The 18,110-nt window shown below is 56.0% G+C and overlaps 1 protein-coding gene, 1 long non-coding RNA gene and 1 other non-coding gene across 5 annotated transcripts in view; 2 read left to right on the top strand and 1 right to left on the bottom strand.

Annotated features, from left to right (window-relative positions):
* Positions 1 to 2,162, top strand: part of RAB11FIP4 (RAB11 family interacting protein 4) — a 35,662-nt gene extending 33,500 nt beyond the window's left edge. For all 3 annotated transcript variants that reach the window (XM_037146799.2, XM_037146801.2, XM_053656765.1), the window contains one exon: positions 275 to 2,162. In XM_037146799.2, coding sequence (XP_037002694.2) covers positions 275 to 391 — 117 coding nt within the window. In that variant the 3' untranslated portion in view covers positions 392 to 2,162. The remainder of the gene's footprint in view (positions 1 to 274) is intronic.
* An 11,870-nt stretch (positions 2,163 to 14,032) lies between these two features.
* LOC119050474 (uncharacterized) lies at positions 14,033 to 16,084 on the bottom strand. Its single transcript, XR_005082753.2, has 3 exons — positions 15,966 to 16,084; positions 15,313 to 15,612; positions 14,033 to 14,458 (listed from the first exon to the last, which is right to left on the bottom strand). It is a non-coding gene; the product is annotated as an uncharacterized LOC119050474 (long non-coding RNA).
* A 144-nt stretch (positions 16,085 to 16,228) lies between these two features.
* Positions 16,229 to 16,300, top strand: TRNAT-CGU (transfer RNA threonine (anticodon CGU)). Its single transcript has one exon. It is a non-coding gene; the product is annotated as a tRNA-Thr (tRNA).
* Positions 16,301 to 18,110: the final 1,810 nt, after the last annotated feature.

Raw genomic sequence — 18,110 nt, 5'->3', positions numbered from 1 at the left:
TTTTACCAAAAACTTACCCTTTGGGGCCCTCCACAGGTCAGTTAAATCCTGACCTCTGGGGGTGGGGCTGGGCATCTGCGCAGCTCACATACCTCGGGCATGAGCTGAGCCGGGCTTTACACTGGCACTCTGGCGTCCAAGTGCTGAGGTTGGCCGCGGGGCTGCCTTGCATGGGGTCTCCTGAGCCCTGACTTTCGGCACCAGCTCACTGTGAGCCCAGGCAGCTGGGCCCCCGCCCAGTCTGGCCTCTGACCGTCTGTCCTGCCTCCACCAGCTCATGGAAGCCCTCAAGGAGCAGGAGGAGATCAACTTCCGGCTGCGACAGTACATGGACAAGATCATCCTGGCCATCCTGGACCACAACCCCTCCATCCTCGAGATCAAACACTGAGATGGAGGCGCTGGCTGCAGAGCGGCCCCGGGACCCCGGGACCCCGGGACCAAAGGGCAGACCCTGCCTGCGGCTGCGGCCCCATCTCCGGCTGGGCCTCACGCACTCACCGTAAATGTCTGTCTGGCCACGATGTACTGTGTCCTGGTGTGGATGTGGCTGTGGCTGGGGGTGACATCTGCACGGTCAGCTGTTTGTGCACTCTTTGGTCCTTCTGCAGGGGCAGAGGGTCCTGGAAGTTCAGGGGACAAGGTCTGCAGTCAGGGGTCACTAATAACAAGAACTGGAAGCTTGTGTTTCAGATACTGGGTAACGTGATTCTACCTCTGGGGGTGAGGATTCAGAAATGTGCTAGGAAGACGGGGCTCCCCACCACCGCCTCGTTCCCCTGGACCAGGAGCAAAGTTGTCATCTTTTCCAGGAGTTCGAATGCCCAGCAGCTGTGCCCTCACCAACCTCTTTGGCCACCCGTGAAGTCCAGGTGCTCAAACTCAGGAGGAGGAAGGGGCGTGCAGGGGGAACACTAAGGGGGGCCTCAGCAGCCCCTCCGGGCGGGCAGCCCCTGTGAGCCTGAGCACGCTGGGTCCCAGGGACTCAGGCTTGCGAGGAGCCGCCTTCACTCCCGGAGGTCTTGGCGTTTTTGGAGCAACCACACACTTGCCCGTCCTGCTTATCTACCTCTCCCTCCCTGTTTTTGTCCTGTTTATAAGAACAAGAAATACTGTAGGGTGAAGGGATTAAAAGGAAGGGGAAGGAGGCTGAGGGACAGGGGTGTTGCTCACCTGCCCACCTGTGTCCTTACCCCCTGTGTCCTTCCCCTGGCTACATTCTGAAAGAGGCCAGGGTGGACCCCTGTGCCTATGGGCTGGGGGTGGGTCCGGCCCACCTGTCCCCACTCTGCGCAGCCTGGTGACACGGGCCTCGGGTCCGGGTGCTCAGAGCCGGGGCTCTGGGCTGGGCTGGGCTCCTGGGGGTCACCTGGGAGGGTTTCAGGGAAACCTTAGTCCTTCGTTGGCACGTGTGAGGATGCACACTCTGGGTTGTCGATGCGGTTTCTCATTCCAGGCAGCTGGGAATAGGTACTTTCCTTTGAGTTTTCCCAGTGTTTCTCAGTTGTACAGGGCCGATTCGGTTCCTTAATCCAAATAGACACACACATGGACGGTCCTCATTTCCTCCCCTGCAGGTTGCTTTCGCTAGCACTTCTGGTGTAGAAGAGAAAGCCTGGGCGTGCTGGGGAGGGACAAAGGGGACCGTGTGAAGAGGACAGGGCAGTGGCAGCTGCGGAGGGCACCTGGGGACTCGTGTGTGTCCCTGATCACAGTGGCGGGACCGTGGCTACACAACTGACCTTCCTTTATTCCAGTCCACTTTTGCTTTTGTTGGACTGTGGTTCCTTGCAGGTTTGTGCGCGGAGTTTGTTTTTATGCTGCAAGCAGCGGGGTACACTGGCTCGACTCAGGAGTTTGGGGCCGCCCGCATCGGGAGGGCCAGGACAGGGGTCAGTCCTCTGTGGCTTTCTCAACCCCAGTGATACTGGTCTCCTTGGGCTCCCCTGAGGGTCTGAGAAGTGACAGTGGAAGGAAGACTTAATGAACAGGTCTCCTGAGAATTTGCTGATAGGAAGGCATGGCCACAATTTAAGGGAAAGAAGAGAAGAACCAGGGCCTGAGGGCTTTGGTCTGGGTTTCACTTGGGGAGGAGTCCTGCAGAGGCCAGCCCGGTGGCCACCGGCTCTGCTGGGGCTTGCCCCAGCAGAGGAGTAGTTTAGGTGTAGGACTTCACGTGCTCTTTAGCTGCAGTGGCGTGGGGTTCCCGAGAAGGCCGCAGAGAGGCCTGAGTGGCAGGCCGTCACGCACCGCGGGGAGGAGAAGGGGCTGGCAGCGGCGGTGTTCCGCGGCACCACGCACGCTCCGAGGAAGTGCCCGTCTGAAAGACCCCTCGGGACCTGTGTGGGGCTTGGGGTCTCGAGAAGAGGGAGCAGTCTCTGCTTTACATGAGACTGAGTTTCAGGAACACACACCCAAAGTTAAACCCACCCTTCTGACTTCGGCCAGAATACCTCGTATAAAACTTAGTCTGTCCAATTGGCTTTTTAAAATCACTCTTAAAAAATGCTCTTCTGTGCTTGAAAGCTGGCCCAAGGAGGGCATACGGCCCCAGGCTCCCCGGCCTCCCGCCCCTGGGCTGGTGTTGGAGCTGGGCTCCCTCTGGGTGTGTGTGGGGGGGGGGCAGACCCGCCCTCCTCCCGTGTTCCCTCCTCCTTCACGGGGTCTCAGGGCAAGGGTCCCGCTGTTCTGTCTCAGCCCGGGGGCTGTCAGCCAACGTGCAGGATATCCAGGTGAATTTGAATTTCAGGTTGATGACAACCAATTTTTCGTAGGAGTATATTCTGTGCAATACTTGGCACATATTTAAAGTGGAGAGGATTTTGAAATCCTGATACCCAGGTCAAATCCCCAGAGGTTCTGATTTCGTTGGTGTGGGTGCAGCCCGGGCATCAGAATGGTCCAAGGATTCCCCAGATGATTGTAATTTGTTATAATTTAACTGGGTGTCCTGTGCAGGTTTTGAGTTTTGTTTTTGCCAAATCCATGTAGGGCGGGCTGGTACCACCTTGCCTGAAGTATCGACGTGTTGGGGACCGGGGGGTGGGGGGGGCTCCCAGGGCAGAATCTCCCTGTGCAGACACTGGGCCGTCCTCAGGTTCAAGTCAAAACCAAACAAAATTGGCTGAACCCGCGAGCTAGTTCTACGGACAGTATCTAATAGAAAAGGAAGCCCTTTCTGGATTAGGTGGCCCCTGTTCTGTGGGAAAGTGTAAGATACAAAGTTCTAGTAAAAAAAAGCTTTTGAACTTTGAATTGGCCAACGTTAGACAAGGCATCGTACTTTAAATGTGTTAGATTCCTTGCAAATTGTAAGAGGGAAATTCCTTTAGCTTGACTTGACTTCTGACCTATTAAAAACACAAAGCTCAAGAACTTTCCGAAGCACTTGGACCCGAAACAGTGGTTCTCAGCTCTGCTCATGCATTGGAGTCACCTGGGGAGGTTTAAAAATTTCTGCTGACTGGGCTGACCCCCCCTCCCCCAACCTCCACCAGGTTGGGATTTAATTGGTGTGGGTGTGGCCAGGCATCCACGTGTTTAAAAGGCTCCCCAGGTGATGCTAATGTGCAGCCCGGGCTGAGGTCCTGGCAGAGAGGGTTGTGTGCTGGTCAGAGGTGGAGAAAACGGGTGGGGGAGGCTGCTGGGCTTGTTAACCCAGGTGCTGGCCAAAAGCCGCTGGGATATCTATCAGTGGCTTTTCCTGATGGGAAGTCAGATGGTGAGAGGCTAGCACATCCCTTGCGCCCAGGATGGGAGGCCAGATGCCTTCAGGAGCTGGTGGATCCAGCGCTTGTCAGCAGCCCAGGGGTTAGCAGCCGCCAGTGGGCAGGTCCATCTGGTGCCCACGCAGTCGGTGGGTGGCACATGCTGGGATGTGGGAGTGGAGCAGAGCAGGGTAGGGAGCCAACCAGCAGCCTCAGAAATAGCAGTCACCTCCTCCGCCAGCTGAGCCGCGGAGGTCGCTGGCTTTGCGGGCTCTGCCTCCAGTCGGTTTGCACCAGGGAAGGTGAAGGCTGACCCAGCTCCTTCCCTGTTCCCAGCCAAACCAGCACCCGGCCCACAGCCAGGAGGCTCCGGGGGCTGCTACTCTGGCAAGTCTGACTCGCAGCCCAAGGGGGCCTGGTAGTCAGGAGGGCATGATGCGGGCTCTTTTGTTGCCACGAGGGACTTTGTAAGGGACAGAGGCCTGCAGGGGCAAGTGGGCCTGTGGATCAGGGAGAAATTAGCCCTCTTTTTGTGCTCCGTGGGTATATGTGTTTAATATACTAGTAAATGTAAACCTAAAAGCTAATCTTAGGTGTGATCGGAACGGAGGATGCTATGGACGGCCACCATGCTGAGGAAGTGACTTTGCTGTCCTGGCACATCTTCGGTGTCTTTTAAAGGGCAGGGGCAGGTTTTAGGTGGAGGAGAGGGGCCACTCAGTGCTGCCGCCCCCCAGCCCTCCCTCCTGCGGGCTAGGGACAGCCCCGTAGGACTCTGGTTTGGGCTGGAGAGACCGAGGCTCCCTGCTGAAGGGCCTCGAGTGCGGGGGCCACGCCCTCCCAGTCACTTTGAGCAAGTCCCTTCCTTCACTGACCCTAGGGACCTCCAGGTCCTGCCCTCCTGCTGTGTCTGAGGGTGTGAGAGAGGGCAAGGGGCAGGAGAGGCCGGCCCAACCTGCTTGGCAGGACAACTGGGAGGCTCTGCCACCACCGCTGCCCGCCTGGAAGAGTGGACAGCTTTCTGGAAAGGTTTGCTCCTGAAAGCGTGAACCCTGGCGAAGCGTGACGCCACGTGATTTTGATGCTCCAACCTCGTGCTTCTGTTTCCATTGTGACTGTAACGGAGGGATGCCTGCCCCGAGCCACCAGAGGGGCTGGCAGTGGCTCCTTGGCCACCCCCGCAGGGTCTGCGTGCTGTCGTCCCAGCAGCTGCGCCTCCTGCCGGGAGCCCTGTCCTGCTGCGCTGCACAGGCTGTGTTTTGTCTGCATGGTTTGGGGTCCTTGTGCCTTTTTGCTCCCTGTCACCGCTGTGCAGGATTTCCACGTTACCACTGCCCCCTTTTCTACATCCTCTCGTTGGCCCTGGCCCCTCCCAAGCCCTGTAAATGTGTACATAGTGTTCCGCTCTGTGTCCACGTGCCTCCCTCCGCCAGGGAGGGCCCGCTCGCCCACAGGGTCAGGCTCCTCTGCCCCTTCGCTCACTCAGCCGTGCATACGTGGTCACTTTGTACAGGATTTTTCATTCTGGTCGCAAGCCTGGGGACGCACGTCGTCCCTTGTCCAGCCTGCCGCGAGTTCAGCTGCCTGCACACCAGGAAGGGGTGGCCGTGTGTAGAGCAGCTTCTCCCGCAAACCTCTCCGTGTTGGCGTCCACATGTGCAGGCGGCGGCTCGCATTTCGCTAACCCGGGCCTCAGCCCGCAGGGATGCTGCAGGTCTGCCGCAGCCCCGAGGGCCCTGGAGGAAGCTCCAGCTGTGTGGCTGCCGGCACTGGGCTTGGGTTCCAGCCGCTGCCATCCAGGACCTAGGACAGCTTTGGACAACGGGCAGGAGGAGGAAGCTCCTAGCTGTCGCCCCGTCTGCCATTAACAACTGCCAAGCTCTTCCTCTTCCGCTGAAGGTGCTCAGTCCCGGGTGCCATTAACCCCGACAGCGGTCGGGTGGCCATCAGACCATGCGCTGCTGCCGACTCGCTGCAGCCTGCTGGCGCCCTTGGTCCTGCTTGTCCTGTTTCCCCGGGCTGGGTCTCCTAGGGCCCGGATGGAATAGACTGCATGCGTGGTCTCAGGTCTCATGTCCGAGGGTTGGATGGATGGCTTTGGCTGTCTGTGGGGTTCCACCTGAGTCTTTTGCCCTAGGACCCTCCATCTGGAAGCAGGTTAGCTTTGGGGCTCAGGTGAGGCCGCCTCCTCCTGGCCCAGGGTGGGGAGAGTGGGATGAGACCCCAAGGCCAGGCCCCAGGGTCTCGAGCTCTCTGCCTCCCGCTTGCTTCTAGCGAAAAAGGAGCTGGCTCTCAGAGGCGGGCTTTTCCGGGAACTAATGTACAGACCAAGGTGTAAATAAACCGTTTGCTTTTCTTGCCTGACTTGATGGTGAGTTTCTGTGGTGGGGACGGAAGGGCGGGAGAGGCGTGGTGCCGTTCCAGCACCCCTGGGGGAGGAGGGAGGGGGGAGGGTGGGCCCCGCCCAGCATGTCCTCCAGCAGCTGGGGGGCACCCTGCAGGGTCTTCTCTCCCCAGGAGACGAGGTGCGGATTCCAGAAGCTCCTGCAAGACCATCATTCCAGCCACCAGGCGGTGAGGTTTGAAAAGTTGGTCCTCACTGCAACGATGCTCCCTTTCCCAGCGGGGGCCACCCAGGGGTCTCCACTCACGCCGGTCCCTCTGATGAGGTCCCAGCACCATCTTCCTCCATGCCAGCCACCATGACTCCCCTGGGTCACAGGCCAGGCCCTCCACTGGAGCCTGGTGGCACACCAACCTGCCAGCGCTGGTCCTGCCATGCCCCGGGGTGTCGGGGTGGCTCCAGGTCGGGGGCTCAGACCCCCAGTGTCTGCCCCCTGCTTGTTTACCCCCTCCTCTCGGCCGTGGGTCAGCCAGGGCAACAGGAGGCTCCTACTCGCTGGCCTTACATGGCCCCACCTCGGGCTCCGGGGAGGTCGTCTTCCACACGGGCTTGTGTCCCCTGGGCCTTGGTCCCTCCACACCCCTAACGTGCCTCCTTGTCCCACTAGGGTTGCCAGATTCTGCAACTTAAAATACAGGAGATCCCTTAAATTTTACTTTCAGAAATGAATTTTTTTGGTTGAAGTATGTCCCATGCAATACCAAAAAATTACTCATTGATATCAGAAATTCACATTTAACCAGGCACCTTTTTTTTTTTAAAAATCTGGTGACCCTATTCCCCCTCCCCTCCACAGGGCCCCTCTCTTGCCAGTCAGGTGCCCCCAACTCCTGAGCACTCGCCTTGCACCCCAGTTTCAGAAGCACTTCCTTCTTTCTTGCCACTACTTTCTTTGAGACGGGGTCTGCCTTCCCTGCCCCAGCCGCCCAAGCAGCAGCTGCTGGCCTTTGCGGAGGCTGTGCCCCCTTGCGGCCTGCGGGCGGTGTGGGTAGAGACCTGGAGCCATGAAAAGGACTGAACGTGGAGGTAAACTCAGACTTTAGCTAAGGTTGGGGAGCACCACGGTGTCCTGGGGACCAGGGCGGGGACAGGGGCATTGCAGAAGTACCCCAGTATTGACTTCTAATTTGCTGACCTTTTACAATAATCAAGCCATTAACCATTTTCCATCTCTGTGTTCATGGAAAGATCCCAAGGCTTCCAATCAGAGACCCGGGTTTGGAGCCCTGCTCCCTGACTTCCGCCTGTGTGGCCGGGCAGGGCACTCACCTCTCTGAGTTTCGCTCGCCCCGGCCTCAAAGTGAAGGAAACCCCAGTTCCTTTCGTGAACCCGTGACCAGGAGCAATGGACAGCCTGTGCCCAGGCCCCAGGCAGGGGTCTGGGAAGTGCTCGCAAAGTCAGAATCTGGGTTTGGGGGAGGGAAGACTCATCTTCCCAAAGAGTCTATCATCCAAGTTTCTCCTCTGTTGTATTTAAGTTGTGGAGGGCCGTCATAGAAATGCACCACAAACTGGGTGGCTTCAAACAACAGAAGTTTATTCCCGCACCGTTCTGGAGGCCGCGAGTCTGAGATGCAGGTGTCGGCAGGGTGGGCTCGCTCTGGAGGCTCTGAGGGGAAACCTGTCCCCGGCCCCTCTCAGTCCTGCTGTTTCGCATGTAGCTTGGAACCGCATCTTCACAGGGCCATCTTCCCGCTGTGCATCTCCGTGTCCCAGCTCGGCCTAGTGACAAGGATGCCAGGCGTTGGGTCGGGACCCAGGCGTTGGGTCGGGACCCACCCTAACTCAGTACGACCTCATCTCAACTTGACTACATCTGCAAGCATCATATTTTCATATAAGGCGACCTGCAAGGCACCGCGGCTCACGACTTCAGCATTGCTTGTTGTGGGGCGTGGCTCAGTTCAAGGTCACTGCTCTGGAGAGGGGTCACGCACGCACGGCTGTGTGTCTACAGGTCGTGTCTGCCACGCAGGGGTTCTCTTGCTCACCAGCCTTGGAGAAATGCCCTGTCTGTAGCAGGTGGCACCCCCACAGCCCCCAGAGGTCACAGTGCTGCAAAGGGTTTCATCATCAGATCCCACCAGCACACTGGGCCCACAAATTTAGGGACATTCAGAGTCATTGGCGACCAAGTCAGAGTCTCCTGCATGAGTCAAAAATGCAGGCTCCAGCAGAAGTAAGGCCTGCTTGAGTGTGGTTGGTAGGGTAATGATATGGGTGTAATAATTTATAGTTTTAATTTGAACATTTCACCTAGAATGTCATATGATGTGCTTGAGCAGGATATTGTTATGTTATAGAATTACATGCATATGATTTTTGTAATAAAAGGTTTTGTGATAAAAAAAGGTCTGGTATTTGTGCTGGACCCTGTGTAAGGGCACGAAATCACTGAACCAACTAACTTAATCTGCTGAGCAGCACTGTGGGTGTCAGGCTGCGCCCAGCGCTGGGACTGGGACGGAAAGGGCAGCAGAGGATCTGTCCCAGGGGAAGAGGCTGAGCGGAGGGAAAAGTCCAGAGGGCGCTGGGAGCTGGGGGCAAGGGGACGGAGGCCAGCTGCGGGTCGGGGAGGGCCTCCCCCAGGAAGGGTGTTCAGCAGAGCCCTGAAGGACTGCGGGGTTCAGGAACGCACATGGGGGAGGCTGGTAGCACAGCCCTTTCAGTACCGTGGCTGGGAGGGCGGACTGGTGGGCTAAGAGTGGGCCTCCTTCACCCAGGAAGCAGATGTTTCATCAGCACCTAATAGACACCACGTGTAGCGTTAGGTGCTGGGCTTGTGACCGTGAGCAAAGCGGACCCACTCCCCACAGTCACGACACAGGGAGCTTCTAGAATGCTGGGTGGGCGATTCTCAATCCTGGCTGCACATCTGAATCACGTGGGGGCTTTTAAACCACAGGCACACAGGTTTACCTTGGAACCACTGCAGGCTCGATTCCAGACTGTGGCAATTAAGCCAGTGTCGCAGTCAAGTGCCCCGGCATCTTTCTGATGACGGAGGGTCATGCCTTCGGCTTGTAAAAACACAACACCTGTGAAGCACAGAGGGTGAAGCACAATAAGAGGAGGTGTGCCTGTATGTGTGGGGCTCCGGCCAGGGATTTGAATTCGGATGGTAGGTGGGGCTGGACACTGGGTGCTTGTTTTTTCCCCCAAGTCCCCCCAGGTGATTCCAGCTTGTAGCCAGGGGTGAGAAGCACCCGTGCATAATCACTCCTGAAACCATTTGAGGAATCAGGGGGAATTAGACTCCGCTAAGGACTTCGGGAGGGGAAGGAGGCGCCAGGTGAGGGGGGTTGGGGAGGACACGGGAGCAGCAGCAGAGCCTTACAGACAGTGGGGCGCAGCTGCCGCCGCCGGGGAGCCACCAGCCTGGAGCGGAGTTTCCGGGAGCAGCAGAGGCCTGGGCAGGTTGCAGAGACACCAGGGGAGAGACGGAGGCAGCCTGGACTGGGGTGAGACCTGCTTCGATGTTGCTGTTCTTTGCTGAGTGAGATGAGGAGCTGGAATCACTCGACTTTGGTGGTCACTTGGGCCAGGGAGGCAGGCATCCCACAGCCCCCAGGGGGTCTGTCTCAGCCAAGTAGAAATGACTCCAGAAAGTGACTAGACTGCAGCCTGGAGTGGAAAGAGCTCCTCCTCCAGCTCCTCCTTTCAGGCCTCGGGGGCAGCAGGAGCAAGCAACACTGGCCCTTGTCGGGTCCAGGACCTGTGTGTGGTCAGCAGGGGGTTTTCTTTGGTCAGCAGGTGCTCAGTGAGGGTCTGGGCAGGTTCCCTTCTAGCCCGTCCATCTGGACGTCTGTGCTCTGATTTTCAAGCCCCAGGCCAGTGGGAACTGGCAGCAGGTCTCCCCCTCTGAGCACCTCTCCCCGCTCCGCCCGCAGGAGGCCACAACGAGGCAGTTCACATTAGCGTTAGCGTACAGACTCGGGGCTCACTGCGGGCTGGACAGTGCTCTATGCACTTCCCACGTGTGGTGTCATTTAATCCTTACAACATCCGTGAGGTGGGTGGTGGGACCATCCCCATTTCCCAGATGAGGACACTCAGCCACCACAGGCGACCCACCCAGCCACACACAGGTCAGCCAGGATTCACATGCAGGCATCTGGTGTGGGGAAGATCAGGGCAGGGCCCAACTGACGCACCAAAGCAGTGAGTTGCTCAGGGTGCGGAGAGGTTCCTAGGGGCTGGAAGACTTTGGGGGGAAGGTAGCCGTGTGCTGAGCCCTGCCTGGAGCCTGGGTCGGCTCTCTGGGAGCAGAGGGGCTGGAGAGAGGACCTGGCAGGGGGCCCAGAGGGAGCAATGGTGCGAAAGTGCGGACCGTGCACCTGTTTGCACGATGAGGAGCAGGAGCAGAGGCCCGGGAAGGATGGTGGTTCCACGGTGGGTCAGCCTAGTGGGCTGGGCTGCGTTCTAAGGCAGGCTACAGGGTCAATGGTGCTCTAAGCTCAGGGGCAAAGTAATGGGCACTAGGGCCCAGGAAGTCTGGAGGAAGCTTCAAGCCAGTCCTGCCTGGAACTAACCGGGCAGCTGGATTGGGGCTGCAGGAAGTTCCCCCTTGGTTTGGCCTTGGCTTTCACTTTGAGCTCCTGGACATTGGTGTGGCCTCTAGGTTTAAAAAAAATGCAAGTGCTTCTGACAAGACTGAACCCAGAAAGCAAAGGTGCTGAAGTCTGAGACTACTTTCTGTGGCCTGTTTGATGGATGGCCTGTGGGACCCTCACCCCTGTGCTTTGGCCCAGCTGGCCCCCTCTGCTCCCACTCGGCTTTGCCAGTTTATCCAGCAGGCTGGCCCAGACCAAGCGTGGAGCTCTGCTGGCCTCTGGCAGTGTCTGGGCAGGCCCCTCTGTGTGTTTGGCCTGCAGGTATGGAATGGGGGTGTTGTGAATGTCGACTCTGGGGGCTGTCAGGGCTGGAAGGAGACCAGTCCCACTAGAGGAGCCTGTTTTTCTGAGGGGGATTGGTAAAGACAAAGGGGACCCACCTCATCCTCGGTAGGACGCAGCCCCCGGGCCCAGCGGCGGTCGGTGCCCACACTCGAAGTCACAGTCAATGAACGACAGCTGTGGGAGGGCGTGTCCACAGGTGGCCACCCCCGACTCTCTCCCTCTGTGCAGGCCGCTGCCTGCTGGGAGGGGGCGTTTACTTCCCCTCCCCTCGAGTTTGGCTGGCCCCCTGGCTATTTTGATCAATAGTTACAAACACATCAGCTGTGGCAGAAGTAACATTCTGGGATTTCTCAAATCTGACCTTAAGTGACCCAAAGGAAGCCCTGCTTCCTTTCTCTTGAAACGCGCCTTCAGGGAAGCACCAGCAGCCACGTGGAGAACTGAGGTCCCGAGCCAACTGCCCCATCGAGGCTCCCAGCTAGTGTCAGCCATGTGAGTGAGCCCACGTGGGGCTTCCCAGTGCCCTGGCCGACACCAGATGGAGCAGAGCTACCTGGTTAACCCAGAGAGCCATGCAAAACAGTAAGTTCTTGTTTTAAGCCTCTAGGTTTTAAGATAGTTGGTTACACAGCAGTAGATGCAAGAAACAGCAAGTCTTCAGTCTCTCCTCTCCCTGAAAATTCATCTTTCTCATAAAAGAATCTGGCCAAGTAGGACCCACCCTGGGGAGTGACTCGGTTCATAAGTCCTCTGACCCCTGCCTGGTAGATGTCCAACTGTGCAGTAGCCCCACAGTGAACGCTGACTATCCACGGCAGCAGGGTCAGGGTCAGGGCAAGGGCAAAAGTCCCCAGGGCTACAGCTGCTTAGCGGTGGTGCTCCCGAAGCCTCCTGCCTTGTTTTGGGGCCTCCGAGGGGCCAGATTTCATTTAGCCCGTGACCCACCCACAAGCTCTGCCCAGCCCCGTGAGCTGCACGGCCACCTGTGAGCACTTTGTTAGGAGGAAGCACCTACGTGTGGAGGAGTCGAGACAAGGTAGCTGATAAACATGCAGGAGGGGATGAAAGAGAAAAACCGAACTGCACTGACCCTAACAATGAAAAGCAAGCTTAATTTAAATGTCAACAGATGTGGCCACATGCTATTCCAAGGTTTCAAGCTGTGTTTACTCTTTTCTCCTATTAACACAGCCTTAATCTAGAAGCTTTTGTGCTGGCAAAGAGACCGTGAAACTTGACCAAAGGGGCAAGTGTCAAGTTGCTGCTCCACCGGAGGAATAAGGGTCAAGCCAGCATTTCGCTCCCCTGCTAACTTCGGCAGTGAATAATGAAGAGAGTTGTTCCACGTTTAACTAATGCAGGGCTGCGGCTCATAGCTAACTGACGCTCCCATTTTGTGCCTGAGGAGACAGGCCAAGTGCAGGTCCCTGCTGGGGGCACGGGGCACGGACCTAGCCACACCCAGCATCTCAAAGGTTTTAACTATTCCGTGCAAATGACACCGCCCTGCAAACCTACAACCAAAAGGTGCGTTAGCTCTATGTAACCTAAGTCCATGAACTATTACTGCTACATAATGAACCACCCGCAAAGTGCAGTGGCCTGCAACAAGAACGATTTATTATTTTCACGATTTTATGGCAGTTCCTCTGCTGGGTACACAAGGAGCAGCAGTCAGCTGAAGGGCAGCTGGGCAGTAAGGGCCGAGGTGGCCTCATGTATGTAGTCTGGCAGGTGGTGCTGGCTGTCAGCTGGGAAGCCCCTCGTGGCTTCTTGTCCTGCAGTCGCTAGACTGTCTTCCTCACTCGGTGGCCTCAGGACAGGGTGCTAACACAGCGGACGCAGGAGCCATAAGGTCTGTCTTGAGACCTAAGTTTCAGAATCTATACACCATCACTTTGACCACATTTTATTGGGCGAGGCAAGCCAGATGGCCAGCCATGTTCAAAGAGGAGAGAAATAGACTCCACGTTTAGACGGGAAAAGCAGCAAAGAATTTGTGACTGCACTTAATACCTCCGGAACTTCCTCTCCTTGATTTCCCTCCCTAGTACTTACCACTCTCCAATATGCTACATATTTTGATTCGTTATTTAAACATGGAAGCGCATGAAGGCAGGGATTCATGCTCCTTAGTCACTGATATAGCCCCAGCACCAAGAACAGGGTCTGGCAAGTATTAGGTGCTCAATGAGGGTTTGTTTAAGGAAGGAATAGCAGGATACTTCTACCACTGCCCCGCATGAAGGTGCCCATGGCCTGATTCTTGCCCACCGGGAGCTCTGTGCTCCAGAACCAGCGCATCTTTGTCAATGCAAAAGCACTATGTTAGCACTATGTAGCTTAGTGGACTGAGCGTGGGCTGCGAACCAAAGGGTCACCAGTTCGATTCCCAATTAGGACACATGCCTGGGTTGCAGTCCAGGTCCCCAGTGGGGGCCACATGAGAAGCAACCACACATTGATGTTCCTCTCCCTCTCTTTCCCCTTCCCTTGCCCCCACTCTAAAAGTGAATAAATACAACCTTAAAAGTGAATAAATACAATCTTTAAAAAATACATTTAAAAAAGTGCTATATTAAAACAGAAGTTAGACCATACACTTACAGCTGCTTACTCCTGCTTACTCCTCCTACCAGTAAGGACAAATCCAGGCGCCTGGGCCTGCCCAGCTAAGGAGTAGACATGGACGGACCCCATGGGTCCGTAGACATAGACATGGACGGATCAGTGAGCAACCCAAGTGCAGCCCAGGGGCGGCCGTGACTCATAGCAGGTGGGTCAGAAAGCAAAGGATTCAAGAATTATCTACATTTTTTTAGTGTTTTGGGGGTATTTTGTTAAAAATTGACTTTATTTTTTAGAGATGGTTTAGGTCCGAAGTGAAATTGAGTGCAGAGCACAGAGTTCCCATATCACCCTGCCCCCACCACACACAGCTTCCCCGCCCTCTGCATCCTGTGCCTGCGCAGTACACCTGCTACAGCGAGGAATCCATCAGCCCTGAAGGACGTGGGAAATGCTCACCCTACAACTGTGAGCGAGGACACTCAGGACACCCTGGGATATACAAATGCAGAAACAAGTCTGACTCTCCTGCAATTAAAAAAAAAACATCATGTGCCACTGAAAAGGAAAAATATTGCCAATGAAATGTACGACTCCATCACCTGTGATCAGTTGTCACCTCGATTTCCAATTTAAAATGTGAGAAGAACATACGCTTCAGAACGAATGAATTAGTGTGTGTTATACACAAAAGAAGACAGGCTGCGCTCTGGTGGTATGATCACGTGTCCTTCAAACCCTCCGATTTTCTTTTGGGTATACATATCCAAAAGAATTGAAGACAGGATCTCAGGATATTTGCACACCCATGTTCATGGCAGCATTACGAGAGCCAAGAGGTGGAAGTACACGGAATGCCCATTGTGGGATGCCACTGGGCCCTGAAAAGGAAATCATGGCATGTGACGAACTGGGTCAGCCTTGAAGACATTATGCTAAGTGGCATTATGCCAGTCACAAAAAGACAAATTCTGGAGGGTTCTACTTATATGAAGTACCCTGAGGAGTCAAACTCCTAAAAACAAAGTAGTTGGGGGTGGCCAGGGGCTGGATGGAGCAGGGAGCTGCTGTCAGTGGGTATCAAGTTTCTGTTTTGCAAGATGGAATGTTCCAGAGCTCTGTTGCACGGCAATGTGCAGATAGTTAGTGCTACTATGCTGTACATTTAAAGGTGGTTAAGATGGTAAATTTTCTGTTATGTGTTTCTTACCGCACACAAAAATAGCTTTCCTGAGTTTTTCCAAAGCACCACAATCTATACTTTTAAAAATGTTCTGCAAATAAGGGTGAATGGCTGTGACAGTGGCAGGGTGGGCAGTGGCCCAGCGGGTCTGGTTTGTGTCCCCTCCCTGGCTGCGGTGTCCAGGAGGCGGGGTCCAGAGGGAGGTTGGCGGCTGGCCCCGCCCACCCTGAGAGGAGGGCTCTTCCTCCCCGACCCACCCGCTCGCACCTCTGCTAGAACTGATGCTTTGACCAGGGGTCAAACCATGATGGGAGGATCTAATTTCCTTTTCTTTGCTAATTACAAAAAAAAAAATCTACACAAATATACAGTATCATAAACATTCATATTTTCACTATTTCAGTGCTTTGGCTCTTTCATAGAACGAAAATATTACCAATGAAATTTCCTACCCAGTCTCCTTTATATGCATTTTACTTACTCCCTACTTTGTTTTTCCTTCTACTTTAATAAATGGTGTGTCTTGTCCTACATCCTGCTTTTTAAAATTACCTGTGCTCTGTGCCGCTCATCACTGCTTTGAATCTAGATCATGCCTTTTAATGGTGACCTACTGTTCAAGGTGTGGACAGACTCCGGTTCTTCCGTTCAGTTCGCCTCTGGTTGTCCACTCCCCCTGCCACTGTGGTCAGGAGCACCTCGCAGGGGTCTGTCTCCTCGTGCGCCCACGTGGGATCCTCCCGGGCAAAGCAATCTTGTCTTAGAGGGCATTTATTCGGAGTCTCGTGCACAAGGCCAGTGCCAGGGGTCGAAGGGCAAGGCAGAGCGAAAGCAGCCCGGGGAGGGCCCCTCCTGCGCGCAGGGTCAGTGAGGAAGGGTCACCTTCCCTGGCTCCTGCGGCCTGGCCCCCAACCGCCCCGAGTCCCTGCACCTTTCTCCGCGGACCAGACCCGTTCATGCTCGCACCCTCCTCCTTGTCCCCTTGCCTCCCCATCTACTTGGCCTTAGCTTGCACTGCTCGGTAACCTGCGGACCGGATGGAAATGACCCGGCCAAGGTCACCCGGAGCTGCGGCTCACGGAGCTGGCAGAGACGCCAATGCGGACAGACGCCCGGCCTGGCTCGTCGGGGTCCGCGGTCGCCACGGAAGCGCTGTGGTAACAGGCTCCGGTCTCGGGTTTTCCGCACTTTGCTCTCGGCCTCACCTCCGGCTCCGCGGACACCGCGCCCCTGGGGGCGCTGGCGGCAGGGGGAGGCCCGCCGGGGCTCTCAGGCACTGCGGGTTCGGACCCCACCACCAGCAGGATGTGGGGCCCGGCTTCGGCTTTGGTGGGAAGGAAAGGGGGTTCCCGGCAGGCGGGTCTGGAGGGGCGGGTAGCCGGGGCGGGACCGGAGGCGGGGCGTCACCCCTCTAGCGCCGGCGCCACCTCCCTTCCACTGAGAGTTTCGAGCAGCTGCTTGGCTGTCAGGCGCGGTGGCCAAGTGGTAAGGCGTCGGTCTCGTAAACCGAAGATCGCGGGTTCGAACCCCGTCCGTGCCTGGTCCTTGAGGTTGGGGCTTGGCAGCGGGGCCTAGTGTCCTACGTGCATTCCCCACCTTCTGCTGCTTGGCTTTTTGATTTTTTTACTTTTTGGATTTTGTTCAGGCGTGCTCTGGGGTCACACAGCACTGTAGCTTCTCCCTGCAGCCCTGCTTCCCCAGCCGCCCTGCCCAGGGCGGACCTCTCTGGGGTCCCTGCGTTACTGGTAGTGACACTGGTGCCCGGGGTTGAGCAGCTTGGGCACCGGAGTAGCTAGCATGGGCACCGGAGTAGCTGGCAGGGCGGGGGCGGGCCCGGGGCGGCGGCCGTACTCGTTTTGCAGGTCTTGAGGGTGGGAGGACTTCCTAGAAAGGGCGTTTGAGTTTCTGGAGATGTTTCGCCGTTTCTGTTCGGTCCTCGAAAAGTGAATTAGCACTACGCTTGCCCCCTGACTTTTTCTCTAGGCCAGGAAGCCAACAGCGTTTAGCTGGTGGGCGCTTATTCCTTTCCCAGCCCTTGTGAACGGAGCCTTTGGGTCTGGCCCCCGGCCAGCCGTGGCGCCCCTCAGGGCACCTCTGGGATAAGCTGCCCGATTTAACACGACATTGTGTCGAGTGCCTCCCATTCTCGATACACACTCCAGTCTGACTGTTTCCTTCCTCAGTCCTGACACTTAGCACTGAACATACTGCTGCGTATGTAATCTCATTAAGGGAACTGAACCTCCCTCATTCTATATTCCATATTTCTGTTAATGTGACCAAAAGTCACATTACCTTTCTGGAGCCCCCGTTGTGCAGGGCCCCACAGGGAACTTCCAGTGGACTGAGAGTCAGCAGAGACACTTTGGAACTAACTGTGTCTAACTAAGGTTTATCAGAAGGTAGGATGTAGGGCTCAAACAGCAGGGAAATGTATTGCTTGTTTCCTTAAGGTTCCAATAAATAGAAGAGATGCTCTTGGTTTTTTAAGGGAATGCTGAGCTAGAGTGTCACTGTCATCATGGAATTGTCCCTAAATGCCAACAAAGGCAGATTCCAAATATCCAGGGTAGGAAGGGGAAATGTCCTGAACCATTACCGGATATTGCCTTATGTCCTATGCTTTAAATTGGATTACCGATCCTCGGAGTTCTGAGGCCGGACATTGGGTTTTCAGCGGTAGCTAGAGGAGAGAATTCCACTCCAGCAGATGAGGGTGAATGAACCAGGCCAAAGTCAGTAAAAGAGGATCAAGGTACAGAAGTCAGCATACAGATGTTGGGGGAAATATGGGCCCCCAAAGGTGAAGGGCCAGAGGTAGAGGTCATGTATGGATCCCAGGCCCTGGTCAGATACAAGCACCATAGTGAACAGGGGAGCAGAGAGGTCTTGTGATGACCTCTCAGGCCTTTGCAAATCAACACTCACCCCAATGGGGCTGGAGGTAGGTTAGTGGCCTTCAGGGGTGAGGGCGGAGGCAGAAAGAGACCCTGTGTTGAGTTACTCGCACAACCTCTATTAAAACACTCACATACTCTGGAGTTCGGCTTCCTCAGTTGCAAATCTCAAAAGTTGAAAAAAGTGTTTCCTAAGTGCCTTGTGGGCTGCAATTCTACATTTCTGCCTCAGACCCTGGGCCTTGGACAAGCAAAGAGGCCTCTGGCTGCAACATCCGTTTCACTCATGGGTGCCAGGCTGGCGAGTCACAATGACCCGCTTCACAGTGGGGCTTGGTCACTGCCACTTCATGAGGGGATCTCTGTGACCCTGGCTCCCCTTCTGGAGAGTTACGGTCAGCACTCCCTGATGGGCAGGACTAGAGCTGCAGAGGCCCCACCTTCTGCCAGTTT

This window comes from Artibeus jamaicensis, unplaced genomic scaffold, assembly GCF_021234435.1.
Source record: "Artibeus jamaicensis isolate MK-2021 breed Jamaican fruit bat unplaced genomic scaffold, CSHL_Jam_final contig_1998, whole genome shotgun sequence".
Lineage (NCBI taxonomy): Eukaryota > Metazoa > Chordata > Mammalia > Chiroptera > Phyllostomidae > Artibeus > Artibeus jamaicensis.
This window is presented reverse-complemented; position numbering and strand designations above follow the sequence as displayed.